This window comes from Physella acuta, unplaced genomic scaffold, assembly GCF_028476545.2.
Source record: "Physella acuta isolate Inbredline_101_S28 unplaced genomic scaffold, ASM2847654v3 ptg000063l, whole genome shotgun sequence".
Classification (NCBI taxonomy): Eukaryota; Metazoa; Mollusca; class Gastropoda; family Physidae; genus Physella; species Physella acuta.
In genome coordinates, this window is record NW_026731583.1 from 529,547 (window position 1) to 556,134 (window position 26,588).

General features: G+C 35.0%; 1 protein-coding gene across 1 annotated transcript; it reads right to left on the reverse strand.

The window, feature by feature from the left end:
* Positions 1-885: 885 nt before the first annotated feature.
* On the reverse strand, positions 886-26,575 carry LOC131950535 (zinc finger protein OZF-like). The gene is made up of 7 exons (XM_059312741.1): positions 26,386-26,575; positions 25,948-26,046; positions 24,105-24,184; positions 2,397-3,239; positions 2,078-2,144; positions 1,379-1,522; positions 886-1,064 (listed from the first exon to the last, which is right to left on the reverse strand). The coding sequence occupies exons 1-7, from the start codon at positions 26,573-26,575 to the stop codon at positions 886-888; spliced, it is 1,602 nt and encodes a 533-aa protein (XP_059168724.1).
* Between the last annotated feature and the right edge of the window lie 13 nt (positions 26,576-26,588).

Here is a 26,588-nt window from a genome sequence, read left to right on the forward strand (position 1 = left end):
GTTTTGTATTTTGATTATGTTGTGGCATATTGTGCATTGTTTGTAAGGATGTAATCTACCATAATGTTCATGTTACAATATAATTGGTGATTTTAGGATACTATCAATTGTTCTATTGAGAGATGTGTTATTGTGTTCTAAGGGTAAAGGGATGTAATAGATTGAAATAATTGTGAGGTCAAGGGAACTCACTCTTCTGTATTAGTTATATTTATTATATTGTTATCTTGAGTGATGTCCCTTGAGTACTTCCTTCCCCCCTCTCTGGTATTACCATCATGATGTAGTTAGACCCATTAAACGTGTTATATACAACCACAGGCTTCTGTCGTCAATCTATTATAGTAGTACTTTGAAAGAAAAACTTAAACACTTATAAGATTTTTCTCCTGTGTGAATTTTAAGGTGGTTCTGTAACATAGTACTTTAAAAGATACATTTAATAAAGCTTTTCTCAAGTGTGAATTGTATGGTGTTGTCTGTTAAAAACCTGTACTGCACTGGTCACACCTAGGTGAATTCTAAGATGTCTCTTCAAGTGACCAAGCCTTGAAAAACAGTTACCACATGTCTTACACATGTAAGGCTTTTCTCCTGTATGGACTATATGGTGGCTTGTTAAATGTGTGAGCTGTTTGAAACATTATCCACAATCATCACACTTGTAAGGCTTTTCTTCTGCATGAGTTTTAAGGTGTATCTGTAATCCATAATATGTAAGGCTTTTCTCTTATATGAAGTGTACGGTGTATCTTCAATAGGCTAAACTCTGTAAAACATTTACCACATTTCTTACACTTGTATGTCTTTTCTTCTAAATTAAGAATTCTAATGTGTCTCTTTAATCCATGAATTTTAGCAAAATATTTACCACATATATCACACTTAAAATAAAGACTTTTCTCCTGTACGAATTTTTAGGTCCTTTTTCAATTGGCAAAGCTTCAAAACACTATTACCATATTTATCTAAAGTGAAATGATTTTGTTTTTGATGGTGGTTCTGCAAATGTGAGATTTGCATGTAAGATTGACCACATTGGGCACACTTGTAAGGCTTTTCTGCTGTATGAATTTTTGTGTGTCTCTGTATACTATAAGAGTGTGTAAAACATTTACCACATGTGTCACACTTGTAAGACTTTTCTCCTGTATGAATTCATGGTGTCTTTGTAAATCACCATTCATTTTGAAACTTTTACAACATTTGTCACACTCAAAAGGCTTTTCTCCAATATGAACTGTACGGTGTATCTTCAATATGCTAAACTCTGTAAAACATTTACCACATTTCTTACACTTGTATGTCTTTTCTTCTAATTTATGAATTATAAGGTGTGTCTTTAATTCATGAATTTTAGCTTAAAAACCACTATTACCAAATTTGTCTAAAGTGGAATGATTTTGTTTTTGATGGTGATTCTTTAAATGTAGGAGAGATTTGCATGAAAGATTGACCACATTGGGCACACATACAGCTTTTCTCCTGTATGAATCCAAAGGTGTTGCTGTAAAATGCAAAGCTTAAAAAAACAATTACCACATTGATCATACATTTAAGGCTTTTCTCCTGTATGAATTGTATGGCAGTTCTGTACATGTGGCATCTGTTTAAAAACATTTGCCACACTAGTTAGGCTTTTGTTTATTTTGAATTTCAAGCTGTCTCTGTAATTGATAACTTGCTGTAAAACATTTATCACACTTTAATTTTAAAGTGTTTCTGTGATTGGTAAAGCTTAAATAATTTTTTGCAAAATTTCCTAGTATGGAATGGTTTTTTTTAAAGTGGTTCTGTAAATGTGAGACCTGTATGAAATGTTGACCACAGTGGGCACTCACATAAGGCTTTTCTTATGTATGAGTTCTAAGGTGTTTTCTGAATTGACTACGAAATCGCAAACATATACCACATTTCTTACACATGTAAGGCTTTTCTCCTGAATGAATTCTAAAATGGCACTGTAATAAATAACTTCGATTGAAACATTTACCACATTTCTTACACATGTAAGGCTTTTCTCCTGTATGAACTCTATGATGGCTCTTCAAATGTGCGAACTGTTTGAAGCTTTTACCACATTTGTCACACATGTAAGGCTTTTCTCCTGTATGAACTCTAAGGTGCCTCGTTAAAATGCCAAGCTGGGTGAAACAATTACCACAGTGATCACACATATATGGCTTTTTTCTTGTATGAATTATATTGTGTATTTTTAAATTAATTTTAAGTCTGAAACATTTACCACATTCATGACACTTGTAAGGCTTTTCTCCTGTGTGAACACTAAGGTGTCTCTGTAAACCACCAGTCTGTTTGAAACATTTACCACATTTGTCACACTTAAGCGTTCTTTCTCTTGTATGAACTACTTCATGTTTTTTCAAAGAGCTAACCTTCAAATAACATTTATCACATTTGTCACACTTGTGAGGATTTTCCCCTGTATGAATTACAAGGTGTTTTTGTACATCACAAAGCAGTGTGAAGCTTTTATCACATTTGTCACATTTATAAGGCTTTTTTCTACCATGAATTGTAGAACTGTGCCTATGTAAATCCCAAAGCTTGTGAAAAAATTTACCACATTTCTCACACATGTAAGGCTTGTCTTCTGTATGAATTATAAAGTGTTTCTTTAAGTGGCTCAGCTTTAAAAAACAAAGACCACATTCATCACACTGGTAGGATTTTTGGCTAGTGTGAATGTTAAGGTGTGTCTTCAAACGTGAACTTTCTATGAAACACTTCCCACATTCAGCACACTTGTATGGCTTTTCTCCTGTATGGATTCTATAGTGTCTCTTAAAATTCCCAACCATTGTGAAGCATCTACCACATTTGTCACACTTGAAAGGCTTTTCTCCTGTATGGATTCTATAGTGTATATTCAAATTGCCAACCCTTGTGAAGCATCTACCACATTTGTTACACTTGTAAAGCTTTTCTCCTCTATGAATTTTAAAGTGTTGCTTTAACTGGACATCATCAATGAAACATTTACCACATTTCACACACTTATACGGCTTTTCTCCTGAATGAGATTTATTGTGTTTTATTAAAGAACCACTTCCTTTAAAACACTTACCACATTTTACACACTTATAAGGTTTTTCTCCAGTATGAATTCTTTGGTGGGTTCGTAAACTATAATCCCGAGCGAAACATTTACCACATTTGTTACACTTGAAAGATTTTTCTCCAGTATAAATTCTTTGGTGGATTCGTAAACTAGCATCCTGAGTGAAACATTTACCACATTTGTCACACTTGTAAGGTTTTTCTCCTGTATGAATTCTTAAGTGTCTCTTTAAATTTGTAGCTGTTGTAAAACATTTACCACATTCGCCACAATTATAAGGCTTTTCTCCTGTATGAACTCTAAGATGTTTTTTTAATGAAGCATGGTTCAGAAAACATTTATTACACTGGTCACATTTGTGAGGCTTTTCTTTTATACACATGATATGGTGTTGATTAAAGTTTGATGTTTGGGAAGAGAGTTGACTTGCATTATCAATGGCATCCAGGCTCCTACTGACAGCCCTATCTTGACCATGTTTGTATTGCAAATGTGCATTTAAATAAGAAACTTTTGAAAAAGCCATACTGCAATGTAGACATGGATAGATATCTGTAAAACAATTTTCTTTATTTGTTTTCAAACAATTTTAAGACAATTTATAGATTAAAATAGTTAAACTGATAGCTGTTGATACAGCCAACATAGTTATAACTAACTGATAGAGTGGAGACTGGTGACTGATATAGTGGACACAGTAATAACTAACTGATACAGTGGGCACAGTGATGACTGATACAGTGGACATGTGACTAACTCACAAAACATGAAAATCAACTACATCAATAATAAGAACTAGGAGATGTATGTACTAAATGAAATAGCTATTTATTTTATAAAAATAATCTATTTTCATAAATTAATTATCTCTTTAAAATCTGGCAATAAATATTTCTTTAATATTACATATTTCATTGGACACAGTGGTGAATAACCGATACAGTAGACACAGTGGCTACTAACTAATACAGTGGACACAGTGGCTACTAACTGATACAGCAAACAAAGTGATGACTGATACAACAGTGGACATGAAAATCTATTAAGACAGCAATAAGGATTAGGAGATATATGTACTAAATCAAATTGCTAGATACCACCTTCATTATTCTCCATGTTTGTTAAACGTTTCTTGCTCACAACTCCAACCCTCCAAGTTCCCAGTTCTCTAGCACAGCTGTCACCATAGTAGGTCAGAATACTGTTCTATACTAGCAATTATAAGAAATATAAAAATAATTAATCTCATTTGCTATTGGATTTTCTCTACAACATTTGACAATAAATATCTTTAATATTTTTAATTAAAAAAAGTTTTTGATAGCAATTATGAGTAATATTGCAGACTTGATAATAAGCATTAAAGAAAAATACAATGGATGCTAGTCTGATGAAATTTTCTTTACTCTTCACTTAAACCTGCACCTTCTTCTTAAACAAAACTGCTACCGCCAACGAAACTTTTATCAGAATAGAAGCTCAAACAATATCTTTAACCCTAATCAAAACTTTAACCTCAACCTGAACAAGAAAAGAAACACCTAGTCCTAATCTTAACACTAATTGTATTACTGATTCTAATCCCAATATTCTATCGCTTTTTTAAAACAGTAACATATTGCGAGATTATCAAAGTTTTTATTCATGTGAGAATGCCACTTTTCCTTTTTGACTAAACATATAACAACGCAACTATCCCTAGCCATTTTATGGGGTCAGATGTTACTTAAGGTCTGCTTTCAGTTGACAGACAATTTATTACCTATTATAGAAACAGAATCTACTTAGCAATTAAAAATACATTAAAATAGGAAATAATTTAATTAAAACTGTAGTAAGTCGTGCTACTAAAATATAAACTCTTAATTATTCAACATTTAGTCATTTAGATATTGAATTAACAATTTAACCCTTGAGCTAGATCTAGGAATCAAAAAGGTGTTTGTAATAATGTCATAGATCACTCTTTTTTGTTTTTCTAAATAATTTTTTTCCAATTAAATCTTTTGTTCAAATGTATGTATGCTAGAGTCTAGTACAGTAGTAGGCAAAAGTAGTAGAATCTAGTACTTATCCTAAAGACCTAATAAAAAAGTATATCTACTGTTGTGTAAGTAAGTGTAGTTTAGTGTCGACATGAATGTAGGACTTGCACTAGACTAGAAGAGTCTAGTTACTAGACCTAGAATCTAGACTAGATCTAATACTAGTAGATATACTCGGTAAATCTAAAATTCACTCAGTTTTCAATTTAAACATGACCACTGAATAATGCACATCCATATTTTATCCACTAGGTCAGGGGTCTCCAAACTTTCAGCCCGAGAGCCGCATTAACTAGCAAATATTACTTCGGGGGCCAGAGTTTCTTCGAGGCATCTCTTCAGTGATGGTGTCCCCCCCCCCCCCCCCCCCATCCCCCCTTCCCCCTAACGTCTACCGCACGTCCCCACCCCCAACGAAATATAATTTATATAGAAATATTAAGTGTCGGGGCCGACAACACACTCAAGTCCAAGTTTGTTCTCAAGTTGTTCTTCACGTATTTCAATCCTGAAAATGTTTGTTCACACAAGTGTTGTTCCAAAATTTGAACAGAACTTTGATGCAAAAGTTTTAATATGGGAAAGTCTTCCTTGTGCAAAAACTTATAAAAACACACATATTTGACAGAAATATATCATAATATACTTCTATTAAAGCCTTAACAATGAGGCAACTTTTTGGTAATCTATCGTTTTAGGTATGTAAAATCGCCCGCAACTAGTAATGTGAAAAACAGGTGACTCCTTAAATTTTAATAATTATTTCACATTTTGAGGAGGATTTATGTTTTGAAAAATACAAAAATGTTCCCTTGTTTCATTTATGTACCTGTTTTTAAACAATTGAATTAAAACTTTTCAGTAGTAAATGAAGACTAGCGATGTTTACAACAGAAGCAACCATGCTCATTTACTATAGCAGCCATCTTGTTTATTTTTTTTTATAGTAAACTTATAGCGCAAGATTCAGGGGAAGCCACTCTAACTTACAGATGGCCGCTTTTTATATAGCAAATCCTGCTCGCAAACACTGCTGTTTAAAGATAATTTCTTGCCTATATTGATATATTTAGCCATTGATTTAAGTTTATTATTCATTTATCTATAATATTTGACACAAATATATCACAATATACTTCTATTAAAGCCTTGACAATGAGTTAACTTTTTTGTACATTACTACCCGCGGGCGATTTTTACGTACCTAAAACGATAGATTACCAACTTTTTCCCACATTACTAGCCTCGGCCGATTTTACGCACCTAGAATCTAGGTCAAATTCAAATTTATTTATTCAAATTTATTCAGAGAGTAGTAGTTGAATAATTATTGACCAAGAAAATAATAGGCATTGTGTAAAGTGATTATCGCCTGTATCGTGGTGATGGGAATGCAGATGGTAGTGGTACGCTTTAAATGGTAGTAGATCACGTGATCAAACACGACACTCTCACAGCAGCCCTAACAGTCATGTATAAATGTGTCATCTAGTCCATAATATGGTCTTTGTGCTAAATTTCTCTTTTGCACATTTTTCTTTGTGTTTTTTCTGGTTGCGCATTTTTCTGTTTCTGTTTGCGCTTTTTTCCGTTTGCGCTTTTTTCTGTGTGCGCTTTTTTCTGTTTGCTCTTTTTTCCGTTTGCGCTTTTTTCTGTTTGCGCTTTTTTCTGTGTGCGCTTTTTTCTGTTTGCGCTTTTTTCCGTTTGCGCTTTTTTCTGTTTGCGCTTTTTTCCGTTTGCGCTTTTTTCCGTTTGCGCTTTTTTCCGTGTGCGCTTTTTTCTGTTTGCGCTTTTTTCCGTTTGCGCTTTTTTCTCTTTGCGCTTTTTTCCGTTTGCGCTTTTTTCTGTTTGCGCTTTTTTCTGTGTGCGCTTTTTTCTCTTTGCGCTTTTTTCCGTGTGCGCTTTTTTCTCTTTGCGCTTTTTTACGTTTGCGCTTTTTTCTCTTTGCGCTTTTTTCTGTGTGCGCTTTTTTCTCTTTGCGCTTTTTTCCGTTTGCGCTTTTTTCTCTTTGCGCTTTTTTTCTGTGTGCGCTTTTTGATTTGCGCTTTTTTCCGTTTGCGCTTTTTTCTCTTTGCGCTTTTTTCCGTTTGCGCTTTTTTCTGTTTGCGCTTTTTTCTGTGTGCGCTTTTTTCTCTTTGCGCTTTTTTCTGTTTGCGCTTTTTTCTCTTTGCGCTTTTTTCCGTGTGCGCTTTTTTCTCTTTGCGCTTTTTTCCGTTTGCGCTTTTTTCTCTTTGCGCTTTTTTCTGTGTGCGCTTTTTCTCTTTGCGCTTTTTTCCGTTTGCGCTTTTTTTCTCTTTGCGCTTTTTTCTGTGTGCGCTTTTTTCTCTTTGCGCTTTTTTCCGTGTGCGCTTATTTCCGTTGCGCTTTTTGATTTGCGCTTTTTTCCGTTGCGCTTTTTTCCGTTGCGGTTCTTTCTGGGAACCGCTGTATCTAATGGTGTCACCCCCCCCCCCCCCACCGAAAAACATCTATATAGGCATATATAAATATATATATATATATATATATATATATATATATATATATATATATATATATATATATATATATGTTACGTCCCTTACATGTCCCCTGCTTGTGTGTGTGTGTGTGTGTTGTGTGCTGGAACGACAGGTACCCTCCCTTTGGTGTATAGTTGTATCCCTTGGTTGAGTGTGTTTACATGGAGCGAGAGGTGTTCACGTGAGGTGTGCCAGGTGACGGGTGTCAGAGCGTGTGCCAGTGTGTGAATCAGTTAGTTGTAGTGTGGCTGTGGACGTGGAACATGGAACGTGGTGTTGAGTATTGTATTTATGTTGTAGACCCCTTTTGATCCTTTTATTATTTAAGTACTGTATATATTATTAAATATCTTATTATTATTGTTATTATAGAGTGTTAGTGTTATTGTTGTATACGTCGTATTTGTCTGTTGTTATTTATATACCCCTAGATTCTAGAACCCAACTTTCGTAAGATACGCATTAATGGGCTGCAGTAGCGTCGCTAGGTCGGGTGTCACCCGTTGCTGTATCTAATGGTGTCACCCCCCCACCGAAAAACATCTATATATAAATAAATAAATAAATATAAATATATATATATATATATATATATATATATATATATATATATATATATATATATATATATGTATATATATATATATATATATATATGTATATATATGTATATATATGTATATATATGTATATATATGTATATATATGTATATATATGTATATATATGTATATATATGTGTATATATATGTATATATATATATATATATATATATATATATATATATATATATATATATATATATATATATATTTATATATATATATATCATAATATATAAAAAGCCATATACATAATTATGTAAATCTGTGTATACGTAAGTGTGTTAATATATTTAAATATGTTTTTTTATCCATTTAAACTTTTTTTAAGCTACGAAATTGTTTCTGAAATTCGCCTTTTTTTTTTTTAATTTATGGGAAATGAGTAACGTAGAAGCCAAATACATTTTTACAACGTTTGCATCCGCTAGAAGCTCTTTGCCTCGAATGGGTATACTAAATTTGTAATCAAATTATTATAATTTAACATATTCCATTGCAAAATATACAACATTCAATGATCAAACTGATTAAAGGCGGAAATTATTGTTTTTAATTAAAACGTTCAGCTGACGAAAAGAGTCAACATGTGTCAATGTGGCAAGCCAACCAGTTCTGTTTATCTGTTGATCGCTATTTATAGCTTATGGTTTCCACTATTAATTTTCGTCTCTCAATTTTTTTTTAAACTCAATTTATTTTCAATGGATTAACACTTTGATTTTAGCCAAATATCACGCAACTCTTAATATGATTAGAAAAATAACACATTAAAGATATCACACATCATAGATAACAAATCAACTACCTAAGCACAATCAAATGTACAACTATTAGTATTTTTCTACTGGTGTCAGTCGCCTTCCTCCACACACTTACACACACTAACATACATGTAGGTGTAACGTCCCCTATCTATCAGCCAAATAGACGGTGAACGTCCCCGGATTCTTTTTTCGGGGTCGTATGCAAATGCCTTACGGCCTAAGTGGATGAACACTAACACAACGGCACACTAGGGCTCGAATTCAATGTCTAGGGTAAACTAGTGATACTATTGTAATTAACACTCATCCAATCTACATACAACTTTAATCAGCGAACTCAGTTGTGGCAAAACACAAGGTTGAACTAGTTAAAATATTTAATGTATAAAATATCAAAACACAACTTACAAAATGTAGGAAAAACACTATCACAGATTTCTACACTGTCTAAATAACTACAGGCCACACAACACTGCTATAGCTTCTAGAATAACTCAGCGACGAGTAATATTATACTAGAAGCCTAAATCAACTTAAGAAAGCAAGGCACACACAGGACTTAAGTTCTCTCACGTTCAAATGGTCAGAGTCTATAGCCGGACAATATGGACGGCGGCCTGATCAAGGTAAAATCGCCCTGTAGACTGCCTCGTGTTGCGAGTGTGCGGGGCAATTAAAGACTTCTGCAACAGGGGAGATTATCCTCAACTCATGTAGCCATTGGTTGGGATGGTCATCTGACCAGAATCATTCAATCAGATCTTAATGGAAAATTTCTATGTCTTAGACCCCTTAATAAGTCAGTGGAAATTTTCCGGTTGTTGCCCAATCACTCCATATAAGGTATTATACAATGTCAAAATAAAAATAGAACCTGACTCGACCTAAGTAGGTCACATCCCCTCCCTTTTTGGAAGTGACAGATAGGTTCCACAAAAACATACATAAGGAACCAATCTGGCAATGAAATAAAAAAAATGTTTTACAAATGTAGGCAATCAAAATCATAATACCAGATGAAAATATCCCTGAACATAAAAGGGAAGTAACTCCAACTTTTACAATTGGTAAAAGGGAAGTAACCCTTCAAAAAGTAATTATACATCAAAATCCCTCAAAAAAGGGTATTACAATTTTTCCATGAGGATATTAAAAGTGGTAAACCCGCCAGGGTAAGACCTTTATTTCAATGACTAGCTACAATATCAATTGAGTCATATGAGACATATTATTATAAAAGATTACATAGAATCAAAAACCACCTTTAATTAAGGTTCACCTGAAAATAAACAAAATATTCAATAGAATTGGAATTTTGTAAAAAATCAAAAATCATACCACTCATTCCATGTTAAAACACAACACTTGTGCATGGTCCTAATGAACCACAAAACACGTCACATGATCAATGTGTGCAACAAGATTCTACATCCTCGACAAACAATCAGCCACCACATTATCACTACCCTTAATGTGTGAAATTTCCAGATTAAAATTTTGGAAATATAAGCACCACCTCAATATTCTTTGATTTGTCTGTCCTAACTTAGAGGTAAATTTCAGGGGATCATGGTCAGAAAACACTCTGACTGGATTGGTTGAAGAAGAGACATAGACTTCAAAATGTTGTAATGACAAAACCAAAGCTAAAGCCTCTTTTTCAATAGTAGAATAATTCTTTTGGTTTTCATTTAACTTCCTGGAAAAAAAAGCAATGGGATGGTCAATTCCCATGTTGTCTTCTTGAAATAGGACTGAGCCAATGGCTAAGTTGCTAGCATCAATGGCAAGTTTAAAGGGTTTGCTGAAATTTGGTGCAGCCATAACAGGAGCATTAGATAAAAATGACTTAATGGTTAAAAAAGCTTCTTGACATTTATTTGACCATTCAAACTCAACACCCTTTTTCAATAATGCAGTAAGAGGTTCAGCAATAGCTGAAAAGTTTTGACAGAACCGTCTATAGTAACCAGCCATCCCAAGGAACTTTTTGATCTCTTTACAATTTTTGGGAGGTGGTAACCTTACAATAGCATCTACTTTAGCTTCAATGGGCCGAACTTGGTTCGTTCCCACTTGGTAACCCAAATAGGTAATTGAAGCTTTACAGAAATCACTTTTATGTAAGTTTACAGTAAAATTCACTTCAGACAATTTTCTAAAAAGGTTAGTCAACTGAACAATATGTTCTTCAAAGGTATTAGAAAATACAACTATATCATCTATGTAGGCCTCACATTGGTCTATGTCAGCAATGACAGAGTTAATGACTCTCTGGAAAGTTTGACCAGCATTTCGCATACCAAAAGGCATACGTTTGTATCTATAAAAACCATTAGGGGTTACAAAAGAAGATATTTCTTTTGCACGGTCAGATAAGGGGATTTGCCAGTATCCTGAAAGTAAATCAATTTTGGAAATTATCTTAGCTTGACCAACTTTATCAATAACGTCCTCTATCCGAGGTAATGGATAGGAATCAGCTTTGGTGAGCGCATTCACCTTCCTAAAGTCGGTCACAAACCTGAAAGATCCACCGTCTTTCGGTACTAGGAGACATGGGGAACTCCAGTTGCTGAAACTGGGCTCAATGATATCATTCTTGAGCATATAGTCAATTTCATCTTTTATCAAAGCAGCATTTTCCGGATTAACTCTATAGGGGTGTTGTTTAATGGGTTTTGCGTCACCTACGTCTACATCATGAGGTGGAACCTTCGCTTCTTTGGGCACATCCCCAAAAATAGAGGGAAATGTCTCAAATAATTGAGACAATCTATGGCTTTCCTCTGTGGACAAATGCATAAGGTGGACATTCAAATTATCTAAAAAGGAAGAATTTACCAATTTTGGGGGTTTCAATTTATCATGTATCACATCATCAGAAACATTTGAACATACAGGTAAAGTAATTTTAGCTGTGGAATGAAAATTGTTACAATTATCATAATACTTTTTCAGTGAATTAACATGATACACTGTCTGTTTCTTTCTTCTGTCGGGCGTATTGACAACATAGTTCAAATCACTTAATTTTGAATGTACAGTAAAGGGTCCACAATATCTCAAGGATAACGCCTTGTTCAGCTTAGGCACTAGCACAAGAACTTTGTCGCCTGGATTGAATGTTCGTTTACAAGAACTCTTATCATACAGTCCTTTCATTCTCACTTGGGCCTTTCTTAAGTTCTTGTGAGCCATTTCGCACACGGCTTTCAGTCGAACGTGAAAATCGTCAAAGTTTTCCACAGGATGATCACTGGTACCTGTCCAACGTTCGTGTATCAGCTTCAGGGAGCCACGGACAGAATGTCCAAACACAAGTTGAAAAGGTTGAGTAGCCTAAAGAGTCCTGGACACAGTCCCTCGCGGCGAAAATAATCCAAGGAACAGACTCATCCCATTGGGTGTTACCATTAGCGAACGTTCTTAACATGGTTTTGAGGGTTTGGTGGAACCTCTCAAGTACGCCTTGAGACTGAGGGTGGTAGGCTGAGCTGGTGATGTGGGTAACGCCTAGCTTGGCTAGTGCTTCCTGAAAATGGTGACTGGTGAAGTTGCTGCCTTGATCTGTTTGCACGATTCTAGGTAATCCAAAGGTAGTGAAGAACCGGGTCATGGCTCTGACTACAGTCTTTGCCTTAATGTTCCGTAAGGGAATCGCCTCGGGAAAACGGGTACTTGAACACATAAAGGTAAGTAGGTACTCGTTGCCCGCCTTGGTTTTAGGCAAGGGACCTACACAGTCCATGACGATTTTTGAAAAGGGTTCTTCTAATACAGGAATCGGACTCAAAGGGGCCTTAGGAATTGTCTGGTTTGGCTTTCCGGCCAACTGACAGTTCGAGCAACTTCTGCAGTAACGCGACACATCTTTTCTCATTTTGGGCCAAAAGAACAGTTCTTTGATCTTCGCCGTCGTTTTAGTGACTCCTGGGTGCGCTGACATTGGATGGTCATGTGCCAGCTTAAGTATTTCATGCCGATAAGGTGGAGGGACCCACAGCTGGTTTTTACCCAACCATGGTTCGGCTGGTGAGGCATTCACTGGTATAGCGCGACGAAAGAAGAGGCCGTTCTCGGAGAAATATTCTCCATCGTCAGATGATAGAGATTTTTCGACCGTTGCTTTGAGTTCCGCGTCGACTTGTTGAGCTTTAATGATGTCTTCCTGAGATATCCTCAGGGGTAAGCCCAGGCTTGTGTTTTCTGGAAGCATAGACTCCAATTTGGGAGTCGAATTTCTTGACGATGATGGTAGGTGTGGTTCAGACGTTGTGTCAGCCAATTGTTTGGTTTGGCTTCTTGTCACCGCACATGCAGGATACAGTTCATTATCATTATCTGGAACTGTTGACAAAGGGTCAGAAACCGTACAGGGGTATACTTTGCTGCCCGCAAGGTCATTCCCTAGAAGTAGGTGTACTCCTGGGACAGGAATACTATCTATCACACCTAAAATGACCTCACCTTCGACGAGATGATGTTTCAGGGCAAACATGTGTAGAGGGACTACAGTAGATTTTGTCCCCACTCCCTGGATAATGGAAATCCTTCCGGTGTTCGTCTCAGGTGTAATGTCCATTGAACTTTTCAAAAGGAGTGATTGTGACGCTCCTGTGTCTCTTAGGACGGTGATATTCCGCTGAGACAACGGATCACCTGGTTTGCTAATGATGGCTTCGGCAATAAAAGATGAAAAGTCAACTTTTCTCGATCCCTCGAGATCGGTAGACTCGGAAGAAACTGGATGGTGGCGAGAACAGTCAAAATGTGACTGCACATAATGTGTGGAGACTTGACTACCTTCTTGCGGACACTTAGGGTTAGAGTCCTTTAGAATTCTAGAGTTCATAGTTGAACTGGCTGCTTGAGGGGGTAGAGCATAGTGCGCAGAAGTACGCACCACCTCTCTGTTATATTGACGACGTTTGTAACAGTCCTTGACAAGATGACCAGGCCTTTTGCAGAACTGGCATACTGCTCGACGATTGAGAGTTGATCTTGGTTTCTCTCTGGACTGTAATGCCTTCACGTGTTGGCCAACAGGAGGATTGCTGCCAAAAAGGGGAAGCACGGGGTTGAGGCGGTTTCCTGACACTGGTGGTTTCTTATGCACCAACATATATGTGTCAGCCGACTCAGCAGCCTTCTGGATGTCAGTTATCTTGTTATCCAGTATGTGTAGTCGTATCTCTTCAGGCAGGGACGACAGGAATTCTTCCCTTAGGATAAGTGACCTGAGTTTCTCAAACTCAGAAACTTCCTCAGAGTGTAGCCACCTTGAGAATATTTTCTCCTTTTCAAAGAGAAATTCCACATATGATTGAGTGGGTGACTTGCGGAGTGTTCGGAATTTTGTCCGATAGGCCTCGGGCGTCAGTTCGTAGGCCTTCAAAATGGCAGTCTTGACCAAACTATAGTTATTTTGAACGTCGTGAGAGAGTGCCTGGTATGTTTTTGCAGCTTTCCCAGTAAGGACCGAGCTCAATAAAGCAGTAATGGAAGTTTCGGGCCATTCACATGTCTTCGCTAAACTCTCAAATGAGTTAAAGAAAACGACCAAATCTGTTTCATCAAACTTAGGAACTAATTTCCCAAATTTGGCAATCACTTGCCCTACCGACAACTTTTTGGATCTACCGGAGAAGTGACATCACAAACTTGACCAAACTCTAATTCCAACCTCCTCTTATCTAAAGCAATTTTAGCCTCTAACTCCTTTTCTTTTAATGCCTTCTCTAAAGCAATTCTAGCTTCTAATTCTATCTTCTCTAGAGGTTTCTCCTCGCGGAGTAACACACCAGCCAACAAACTTTCATCAAATACCCCTTCATTAATAAAATGAACAACAACTTTATCTCTCAACACCTCTGACTTCTGCGTAACAGAATAATCCAATTTCAATTCCTTAACAACACTAATCAAAACTTTTCTACTCAACTTCTCGACCTCTTCAAAAGTAGGATTAGCCAAAAAAGACTCCATAACACTAACTTTCAAATCACAACAAGCCTAGGTTCACTAACTTAACACGGTGCGTTGGGCCGTGTACTTGACCTCCTATCGTGACACGTCTGGCTGTTGACCTAGATAACTCTATGCTTGCGCGCGTTGTCAGAACACTGCGCTACTGGATATAAAAACAACTAAATCCAACTAACCTTAGTATTTAACTGATATGACCAACAACTGGAACGACAGACTAAATCTCGGCGAGCCCCGACTTTGTAACGTCCCCTATCTATCAGCCAAATAGACGGTGAACGTCCCCGGATTCTTTTTTCGGGGTCGTATGCAAATGCCTTACGGCCTAAGTGGATGAACACTAACACAACGGCACACTAGGGCTCGAATTCAATGTCTAGGGTAAACTAGTGATACTATTGTAATTAACACTCATCCAATCTACATACAACTTTAATCAGCGAACTCAGTTGTGGCAAAACACAAGGTTGAACTAGTTAAAATATTTAATGTATAAAATATCAAAACACAACTTACAAAATGTAGGAAAAACACTATCACAGATTTCTACACTGTCTAAATAACTACAGGCCACACAACACTGCTATAGCTTCTAGAATAACTCAGCGACGAGTAATATTATACTAGAAGCCTAAATCAACTTAAGAAAGCAAGGCACACACAGGACTTAAGTTCTCTCACGTTCAAATGGTCAGAGTCTATAGCCGGACAATATGGACGGCGGCCTGATCAAGGTAAAATCGCCCTGTAGACTGCCTCGTGTTGCGAGTGTGCGGGGCAATTAAAGACTTCTGCAACAGGGGAGATTATCCTCAACTCATGTAGCCATTGGTTGGGATGGTCATCTGACCAGAATCATTCAATCAGATCTTAATGGAAAATTTCTATGTCTTAGACCCCTTAATAAGTCAGTGGAAATTTTCCGGTTGTTGCCCAATCACTCCATATAAGGTATTATACAATGTCAAAATAAAAATAGAACCTGACTCGACCTAAGTAGGTCACATAGGCTGTTGTTTATTAATTTGCTTAATCGAATTTATATGTAAATTTAAAATTTTCCAATGCGGTGTCACCCCAATTCATTATGATGGACGGTGTTTTTTATTTCACCCCCCTAATTTTTTGTCAAAAGTCGTCAATTTTTGCAAACATTATAATATAAATCTACCTAGAAAAAAGAATTTAGGGGCCGAACTCTAACAGTTATTAATTCAAGTGGAAAAAATCATTGTATTTGTAATAACTTATTAAATTTGGTGTCACCTCCACCCCTATCCCACCCCAGACCAAATCTTTTTCCTCGGGCAAATTTTGCAACGTTTAGTTGGTGTGTCCCGGTGATAGCTTTAAACTGTCCAAAGATAATAATAACGATGTTCATATATAGTCGGTTATATATACGGCTGGATGTAGTATAGTTTTCTATATCTTTAGCAGGTTTACGTAATGGTGTCATGATTTGTCAATTTTGCTCTTAATCAAAAGAATTTTTAACTCTAATTAACCATTTATTTAACTATGATGATAGTTTTTTTCTATATATATATATTGCTATTTTCGCCTTGGTGTCACCCTTTCCCCAAATGGTGTCACCCGCTACGGTACGCACCCGGGCGCACCCCCCCCCCCTCGCTTCGCCTCTGATTGGCTGTGCAGGGACCCCCGCATTTTAGTAATTTTGTACTCAAAACTTTGCCGAAAAATATATAAATTAAATAAAAGTATTTGCTTAACCACATGACATATTTCTGGCACGTTTGTTACTTTTTCAGTAATAAAAAAATGTTCTTCGCTTTTATTTTCTAATTATATTTACCGAATATATTAAAAATACCAAATACATCCACACATTAATAAAGTCAAACAAGAACACCCCCCCCCCCCAATAATGTTTTTATAACCATATTTATTTTAATAACACCGCACACGATTTTTAAAATATTTGATGAACTGTGAGACTATTCATGGCTGCATTCACCGATCCACTAGCCGTGGATACAAGTTTCATATGAATTATAGGCCTATATATTATAGGCCTATTAATGTTATACTTGTTTGGACAAAATAATTTATAAAATAGTTATTGGTCAAAACGCAATGTGCTTTATAATAACTAAATAGCTAAAAATCCGACATATTTAAAATATCATTGGCTCGCAATTCACATAAAAATATATGCATCTGTACAAGACCCAGGCTACCAACGGCATGGCATCCTCGGATGGTATAGCATATGACTGCTAAAATAAAATTCTTCAATTCGAATCCTGAGTTCGTGTCAATTGACCGTCCCCGATTCCACCCAGCTCTCATGAGTACCTGACTCACTCATATAAAAGAAAGTAAAATTAACTGGGTATAGGGCTGGTAAGTAGGTCACCAACCAGTTCTACGGCTCAATAAAATCTGCATGAGCCATAGAACTTTTTATTGGCCTACTTACCAGCCCTATAGTGCTGACCATGCTATCCATTCATATGTGCAGGTCACTGAAACAAGTGGACTCTACTTCACCTGCCCCATGGACTGTCAGGCTCAAATGGGTACTTAACTTGGCTATACAGCAGCAACCCCTTAACCCCCACTCCGAAACAAACACCTAACAAATTAACAAGATTCTTTAACATTCACATTAAGAAAACATCAGCTATGATTAGAAGACAGTTCATTCACGACATTGTCACTGGCAGAGTCTATTCTTCCTACCCTTTATTAAGAACTCATTATACAGCCAAATACAATATACAGCCAACATGCTTGCTAATAGATCTGCAGCCTTAATTTAAGTAAAGGACATGCTACCCTACTTATGGTAATTTTCTGTTAAATAATAAATCTAGTAGGCCTGGCAGGTCACGTTATGTAGGCTGAAAACAAGCAGGAGGTGACTTATATTTCTTGAATGCAAAGTACTATTTTAAATTTCACTTTTGGCAATTATAGGCCAATTATAGATCTAGTGTTATTTTAAATACTAAGCACTTTATAGTTATTCATGTAAAAATCATGTTGACTAAGCATCTTTCAAACAAAGCAGCTCTGGTCAAACCCCCAAAGTGAACAAAGCACCTCTGGTCAAACCCCCAAAGTGAACAAAGCACCTCTGGTCAAACCCCCACAGTGGACAAAGCACCTCTGGTCAAACCCACACAGTTGACAAAGCACCTCTGATTAAAGCATGAAAAAGTTATGTACACATAAATTTTACAGGACAGAAACAATTTTGAAAATGACAAATTTTTACAAGCTTTTATTTAACTCACTTCCTCGTCAGTCGTCAGTCTGTCTAGATCGAAACGCAGGAGTGAAAATTCGGAAACTTCTACTTGACCGATACTATTCACATTTGACACGTGGGTCAAGACATGAAGACAATGCAATCTGAAATTAAATTTGACTTAATTGGATGCCTAATTAATTTTTTATGAATTAATTAAAATTTGGACCGAATTAGTAGGCATGTCTTGCCAACCACACCACACGCGTCATCACGTTCAATAGCTGCGCCATCACGGTACGTTCAATAGCTGCGCCATTACGTTCAGTAGGCGCGCAATGGTTTTTAGTCATGTAACTCTATTGTAAATAAAACATGTAAAGTACTGAAAAAAAATTCATAAAAAACGTTTTAATAACAAGCTTTTATGTAATAATGCACTAAAAGTAGAAAATAAATTATACACTACTATTTAAATTACTATAAAGAAAAGCGTGGGTCAATTTAGTACCTATTGGATACCTTTGCTAATATTTGAGAAGAGACCCACGCTTTTCTTTATAGTAATTTAAATAGTAGTCTATAATTTATTTTCTACTTTTTAGTGCATTATTACATAAAAGCTTGTTATTAAAACGTTTTTTATGAATTTTTTTAAAGTATATCCATATTATTTTTGTTTATACTAAATTATAGCTAAGGAAACCAAAATCTAATTTAAAGGAATAAATATGCAACAAGTGCTTTGAATATAGACAGTAACTTAGTTTTTGACTAATTGGTGTCATCTCGTGTACTCCTCTACTGCACCTGTATGACAACCTTCTAGGTGGTGTTATCTAGAGGAGTTTATTTAAATCATGGAGAGAGCAAGATGACATTTTGTTGGTACTACAATTTAATTACCCTTCTGCCTTGATTTAAAACCTCATCGTAATGACCAAAGTTGGCACCATCCATAACCTCTAATTAAAATCATACAAGTTAATTACCCTTCTGCCTTGATCTAAAATCCTGTAAATGTGATGAGAATTGGTCAGATGCTATAAGTAAAGACAAGCTGGATCTATTAATAAAAAAATATCAAAGAAAGACCTTGATATTTAAATATTTAATGTTAACAGATAACAAGAACTCAAATTTCTATAACAAGAATTCAAATTTAAAAAAAAAAAAAACAGCCATCCAATTAACAGTGCTGTTCAATGACACTAACAGTGTCACACATCTCAAAGAAATGTAGAAGGACCAACCTCATTTTTTCTTTGATGGTTAAAACTGTTTCTTTCAGACAACTCTTAGTGCAAAATATTTAACAATTACCACATTGTTTGTGAAAAAGTAACAAAGACTACGTCATTTGGTATATGTAAAGGGGAAACTACTTTTTAAAGTAATAATTTTTAAATACTGCTTTTGTTATTCCAAAGAGAAAACAAAAATCACAAAGTTCAGCATTCGTTTAAATAGATTTTTCATTATAAATTAAGTTATGTATTCTAATGAATTTGTAAAATTTAATTGCCAAAGTGAATTTAATATAATATTAAGATTTATACTGTTTAGAAAGCCTTGCGAGTAATAAGTGTGTGAATATTCTTCCAGTGATTGCGTAACATGAAATTACTTTTATAACTTAGGCCACATAACAGCCAATCACCAAATATTTAATCATTCAAATTATCAAACGTTTTTTGAAAACCTAAGCGAAGCTAGGCAGTATGCCTAGTAAATGTATATATACATACATATATCATTTTTTACGGGGTGTGGGGGGGGGGGGGGTGTGGGGTGGGGACACCATTAAGTGCTTCACCTGGTGACACCCAAAATTGCTACGCCACTGGGATAGTGTAAAAACATATACTTTCAGTAATACAAAAATTATGCTAGATTCAATATTTGCAGAACCATTAATATTTAATTTGAAAAATTGTACTTATTATTCATTAGTTTAAAATTCAAAACCAGGAAGTCTTATTTATTTCAGGCACTACATGAATGAAATTCAATTTATCTAGGCTAATATTAAAACAATAGTATTTTGCGAAAATTTATCCATCTGAGTCTCGAGTGCAAACCCTCTGGCAGATAAGGCCCGATTTCTTCCAACACTAAAAATTAAGAACAAAGAAGAAGATTCATCTGAGAATGCCACTTTTACTTGTTGACCAAAAATGAAACAACAAAACAATCCCTAGCCATTTAGGAAATAGGGTCTAGTGGTTTTTAAAATTAAAAACGAGAATTGGTTGTGATTTGAGCTCAAAATATTCTATTTCTTTTTTTCACAGACTGATAAACCTTAAAATGCTTCACTTTCGTTCATTTTTGTACCTAGTCCATTTATATTGTATAAGTTCTATTGACTTTGATGAAACCAACTTTTAAATTTAGCCTTCATTCTTCAAACCGAATTTTCAAAAGCTTTACTGGTATATATAGCCCTGCCAGAGGCGCCGCGAGGGGAGGGGCGGACCGCACCAGTGACACCATGGCTAAAAATTGCAAAATATATAAAAGAAATGCGCATTTTGCCAGTTAATTAATCATTAATTTAAGTTAATCCACCTGTCTTAACAACTGACTATAGATAAACATCTTTACTATTATCTGTGAACATGTTAAAACTATCACAGGGGGGGGGGGGGGGTTGGGGTTGACACCAACTACAAAAAGTACAGAGGAAAAAAGGTTTTGTTGAATATTTTAAATACCTAGTAAGTCAATCAACTACCGGGGTGGGGGTGACACCAAAATCTAATAATTTACATTGAAAACAATGCTTTTTTCTACATGCATTAATAATTGTATTGATATAATGTGCACACAAATTTAGGCCATTAGGCGAAATGGGTGGGGGTGACACTAATTACAACTATATATAGGCATCTGCAGACATTAATATACATATATATTTTGGGGTGGAGTGGGGGTGACACCATAAGGTGCCGCACAGGGTGACACCAGACCTTACAATGCCACTGAGCCCTGCCACCTATAGTTTGTTTTTATAACATCAAAATCTGCCAGTTTGCTCAAGGTAAACATTTTAAAAGTAATTTTAAGAAGGTGGTCACCGAAACTAAGACAAAAAAATTATATGAAGTAATATATCCGGTGTGGATGCCATATTGTTGTTAGCAACTGTTCCAGCCTCCAGGTTAGCAAGCAATACTAAGATTCCTTTCTTCTTCTTTGTTCTTAATTTTTAGTGTTGGGAGGGATCGAGCCTTATCTGCTAGAGCAGGGGTCTCCAAAATTTTCAGTCCAAGGGCCGCATTAACTATACAGTTCGGGGGCCACAGTTTCTGCCAGACATGTCTTTGATTTTTCTGGGCAAACTTCCTCAGCCATCACGAACAAACATTTTTTCCGTGAACAATTAGATCTCCACGGGCCAGATGAGAGGACATAGCGGGCCGGATGCGGCCCGAGGGCCATAGTTTGGAGACCCCTGTGCTAGAGGGTTTGAACTCAAGCCTTTTTTTCGAATTTATCAACCATGAGCTTTGCCGACTCGACCATGCTTCCATCACAATTAAGGATTACGTGTCAACTGGTTATGCGCCATTGAGGCCATTGACTCCAATTTCAGCCTGCTTTTCTTTTTGGATTTGCTTCCATAGCCTTTGTCCAACCAAGAACAAACTACAACAAGGCAGCAGTTGTTTGATTTTGGAGTTGTCTCTCCTAGAAGAGTGGCTGTCCCCAGCTAACGAGCCTCATCTGCCCGAGCAACCATGAGCTTTACCGACTCAACCACGCTGACCATCTAAGATTCCTAAATATACTAGTTTATTAGAATCTAGAAGTAGATTCTAAAAAATTAATTATTCTGGATAAGATAAACATCTAGATAAAGAATTAAAAGATAGATAATAATAATAATACCAACATAATACAGATTAGATCATCTTTAATGCCTTAATCTTTATAAATATTAAAATTATAAAACTTAACAGTAATACTTAACTAAAATTTAACACATACAGCACACAACACTTGATGACTCCTTGACTTACACAAGAAGAGAAAGAGAGATCACTAAGTGAGTCCAAGTGGCAAGCAAGGCAAACAATAAATGTTTTATTTATTATTCAATATTCAGATTGTTTTAGATCTAGGCCATTGAAGGCTAAAACCTCAAATGTGGATTTTATACTAGATCTAGATTAAGATCTAGATTCTAGATCTATAGCATGAATACAAATTGTAATTATTGTTGGATTTTGAACAGTTCAGATGATGAACATACCGGAACTTTTGAAAGCTGGATGACCGATTCCATTAGGTATCGTTATTTAAAAATACAATTTTTCATCCATTAAAAAAATATATATATATTAGATCTACATTTCGTTCTACACCCTTTTGGATTTTCTACCAATATAAATCTTAAATTATCAAGCAGATATAAAATAGATCTATAATGATTAAAATTCTAGTATTTGTTAACTAATCGGTTATGTGATTTTATAGACTCGATTTCTTGTAAAAATAACGTTTGCTGAGAGCTAACCAATCAAGAAGACAGCAGAGTTTGACGAGATGGATTGGATTCTTTTTATTATTGTTGACATAGATAAAAAAACGTTATTTTTTCGATTTTGCGTCATAGCGACCGAAGTAAAAAGAAATTTAGCTTGAAACAATTTCCGACAATTAATATTTTTAAAATCGATAAAAGTTGTAGATGCAGAGAAGTTTTGCGAATAAGACTACATTAATTTGTTTGTTACATTTTCAGTGATAAAATTTTCTAAAAATTGTTTTTCGCTTTTATTACAAATTTTAGTAAAATAAAACAACAACCCCTAACAATACTGTTTTTATAACTATATTCTAAATTAAAATTTGTTTTAATAGCACTGCACACAATTTTTAAAATATTCAATCAACTGTCTGCATTCACCATCTATAGATCCATACCGTAATACTAAATACTCACTCGAATACAATAGACCTTATAATCTTATACGAATACAGTTCAAGAAAAGTTCAAGTTATATTAAACCAAAAGCTTAATTTAGAATTACCTATTAAAAGTGTAATTTATAATTTTTCATTATCAGCAGCCACTACCAGGTTAGTCTCAGTGGTCAAGGAAATGACCATTCCACCAACATAAAGACATCAAGCTACCAGACCAGACAGTTCATTCACGACATTGTCACTGGCAGAATCTATTGTTCCTACCCTTTATTATGAACTCATTATACAGCCAAATAAAATATACAGCCAACATGCTTGCTAATAGATCTACATCCTTAATTTAAGTAAAGGACATGCTACCCTACTTATGGTAATTTTATGTTAAATAATAAATCTAGTAGGTGTGGCAGGTCACGTTATGTAGGCTGAAAACAAGCAGGTGGTGACTTTTATTTCTTGAATGCAAAGTACTATTTTAAATTTCACTTTTGGGAACTAAAACTAAAAGGAAACTTGTCATATAAAACTATGTTTAATTATAGTGTTATTTTAAATACTAAGCACTTTATAGTTATTCATGTAAAAACCACACGTTGACTAAGCATCTTTCAAACAAAGGAGCGCTGGTCAGACCCCCACTGTGGACAAAGCACCTCTGGTTAAAGCATGAAAAAGTTATGTATGGGTAACCCAGCGTAATTCCATACACTACTTTTCTAAAAAAATTGTAAAAAATCTAAAATTAATACTACCACAAAATAATATTGAGGGTATAACTAGACATGCATTACTTATATGATGGCAAACAAATATAGAGATAATTCATAAAACAGAATACAATTTTTAAATATTCCACTTTTAATATTACAAAAACATGGCAAGTCGGGCAATTCCACACATATTATGAACATTTAAAAATTCATATATTTTAAAATTTGTAAAAGACATTTTTCCCTATGGAAACTTTTTTGCATGGAGGCAACCACTCTTCATCACTAAATGAAGAGAAAGCCTCAATTTCTTCCTCCTGAATTCTGCTCTCATCTGTCATAGGCCAAAGTTTTTAGTTTATAATTGTGGATCATTCTGAAATGAGAACAAAATTAAATGTTAGAAAGTCTAATTACTAATTTATGCATGGGGGATGTTTAGCTATAAATATTGCATAAATTATAATAAATAATATAGGTGCAGTAAAAATAATAATAGATAAAGAAATAAAAGAAGTCTGTGGCAATTTTACTTAATTTTAATAGCAGTCATTTAAAAAAATAAATAGTACTATATCTATTACTATTTAAGTAGTTCTTAAAATTAAATCATGAGTTGTGAATTACAGACTTAGCCACAACCAGTTTAAATGGTTTAAAATAATAGCTAAACCCTCTAAAGAGTATAAAAAGCAACATGGGAAATTCCAAAATATAGTGTATGGAATTGCCCCACACTATAGGTGTGGAATCGCCCCACATCTACTATTAAGAAAAATATGCTTTCCTGTTCTAAATTAACGGCTAAATCTAGCAATGCATCATTAATTGTTACCATTTATCATAAATGAGTAAGCTTTCATAAAATCACTAAATAATTGACAACAATTAAAAATAAGACAAAATAAACTATTTTTTAAAGTGAAGGGGTTGTACTTACCTAAGGATGTTTGAAGATAGATGCAGATAAAATAAAAATTCTTCCTCTTATTGTAGATGAACTCTTCTCTAACAATAACAGAAAGTACAGTAAATGACCTCTTAGAAACATGGAATAGTAACTTTTAATTAAAATTTACTCCCTTTTAAAATAGAGAGCAGTATTCAGTAATATAGTGTGTGGAATAACCCCGGATTACCCTACAAATAAATTTTACAGGAGAGAAACGATTTTGAAAATGACAACTTCTTAAGTAGATCTATATTATTTTTGTTTATGCTAAATTATAGCTAAGAAAATCAAAATCTAATTTAAAGGAATAAATATGCAACAAGTGCTTTGAATATAGACAGTAAGTTTGTTTTTGACTAATTGGTGTCATCTCGTGTACTCCTCTACTGCACCTGTATGACAACCTTCTAGGTGGTGTTATCTAGAGGAGTTTATTTAAATCTTATATCATCGAGAAAGCAAGATGACATTTTGTTGGCACTAAAGGAAAGGTGCCACCCATCTCCTCATATATCATACAATTTAATTACCCTTCTGGCTTGATTTAAAACCTCATCAACAATGACCAAAGTTGGCGCCATCCATCACCTCTAATTAAAATGATACAAGTTAATTACCCTTCTGCCTTGATCTAAAATCCTATAAATGTGATGAAAATTGGTCAGATGTTGTAAGTAAAGACAAGCTGGATCTATTAATAAAAAAATATCAAAGAAAGACCTTGATATTTAAATATTTAATGGTAACAGATAACAAGAACTCAAATTTCTAAAACAAAAATTCAAATTTTAACAAAATAATTAACAAAAAACAGGCCATCCAATTAACAGTGCTGATCAATGAAACAAAGTGTCACACATCTCAAACAAATGTAGAAGGACCAAACTCATTTTTTCTTTGATGGTTAAAACTGTTTCTTTCAGACAACTGTTAGTGCAAAATATTTAACAATTACCACATTTGTAAGTCTTTTCTCCTGTATGAATTTTAAGATGGTTTTGTAACACAATACTTCAAAGGAAACATTTACCATATGTATTAAAGTGTGAATTCTATTGTCTGAAACACTTATCAAATATTAGGTTTTTCTCCAGTATGAATTCTAAGGTGTCTCCTAAATTGACCACACACTCTCAAAAATGTACCACATTTCCTACACATGTAAGCTTTTTCTCCTTTATGGATTGTATGTTGGCTCTGTAAATCAGGGAGCTGACAATCATCACACTTGTAAGGCTTTTCTTCTGTATGAGTTTTAAGGTGTATCTGTTATCCATAATGTGCTGGAAAACATTTTCCACACTTGTCACACATGTAAGGTTTTTTTCCTTTTTTTAAAATAGATATTTTTTTATTTTTTAAAAAGAAATTGATAACAACAAAAATTTGCAAAAGAAACCTCTCATACATGATCAAACAGAAGAGGCTGTTTTATGTTAGATATATACACAATACAGCATAAAGGATGAAACATTTGAACCATACATGTTGAGATGATGAACATTTATACAAATGAAGTTAATGGAGAAATAGATGAACTGATTAGATTCTTTCTTGAGACTCCAACAGTTTAAGACTGTTACTACAAATGACAACCATTCCAATGTTTCTCTTTTCTCCTGATTTTGTTTCTTCAATAGCATCAACAACAACAAGATTCATAAAAGGGTCAAAGCCTCTGAGAGTACCTGATACTTTTCTGTTACCATTCAGCTTCAATGTTAAAACCTTTTCCATATACTTTTTCAACTCTGGTGGATGAGCTTTACTCATTTTAGAACTTTTG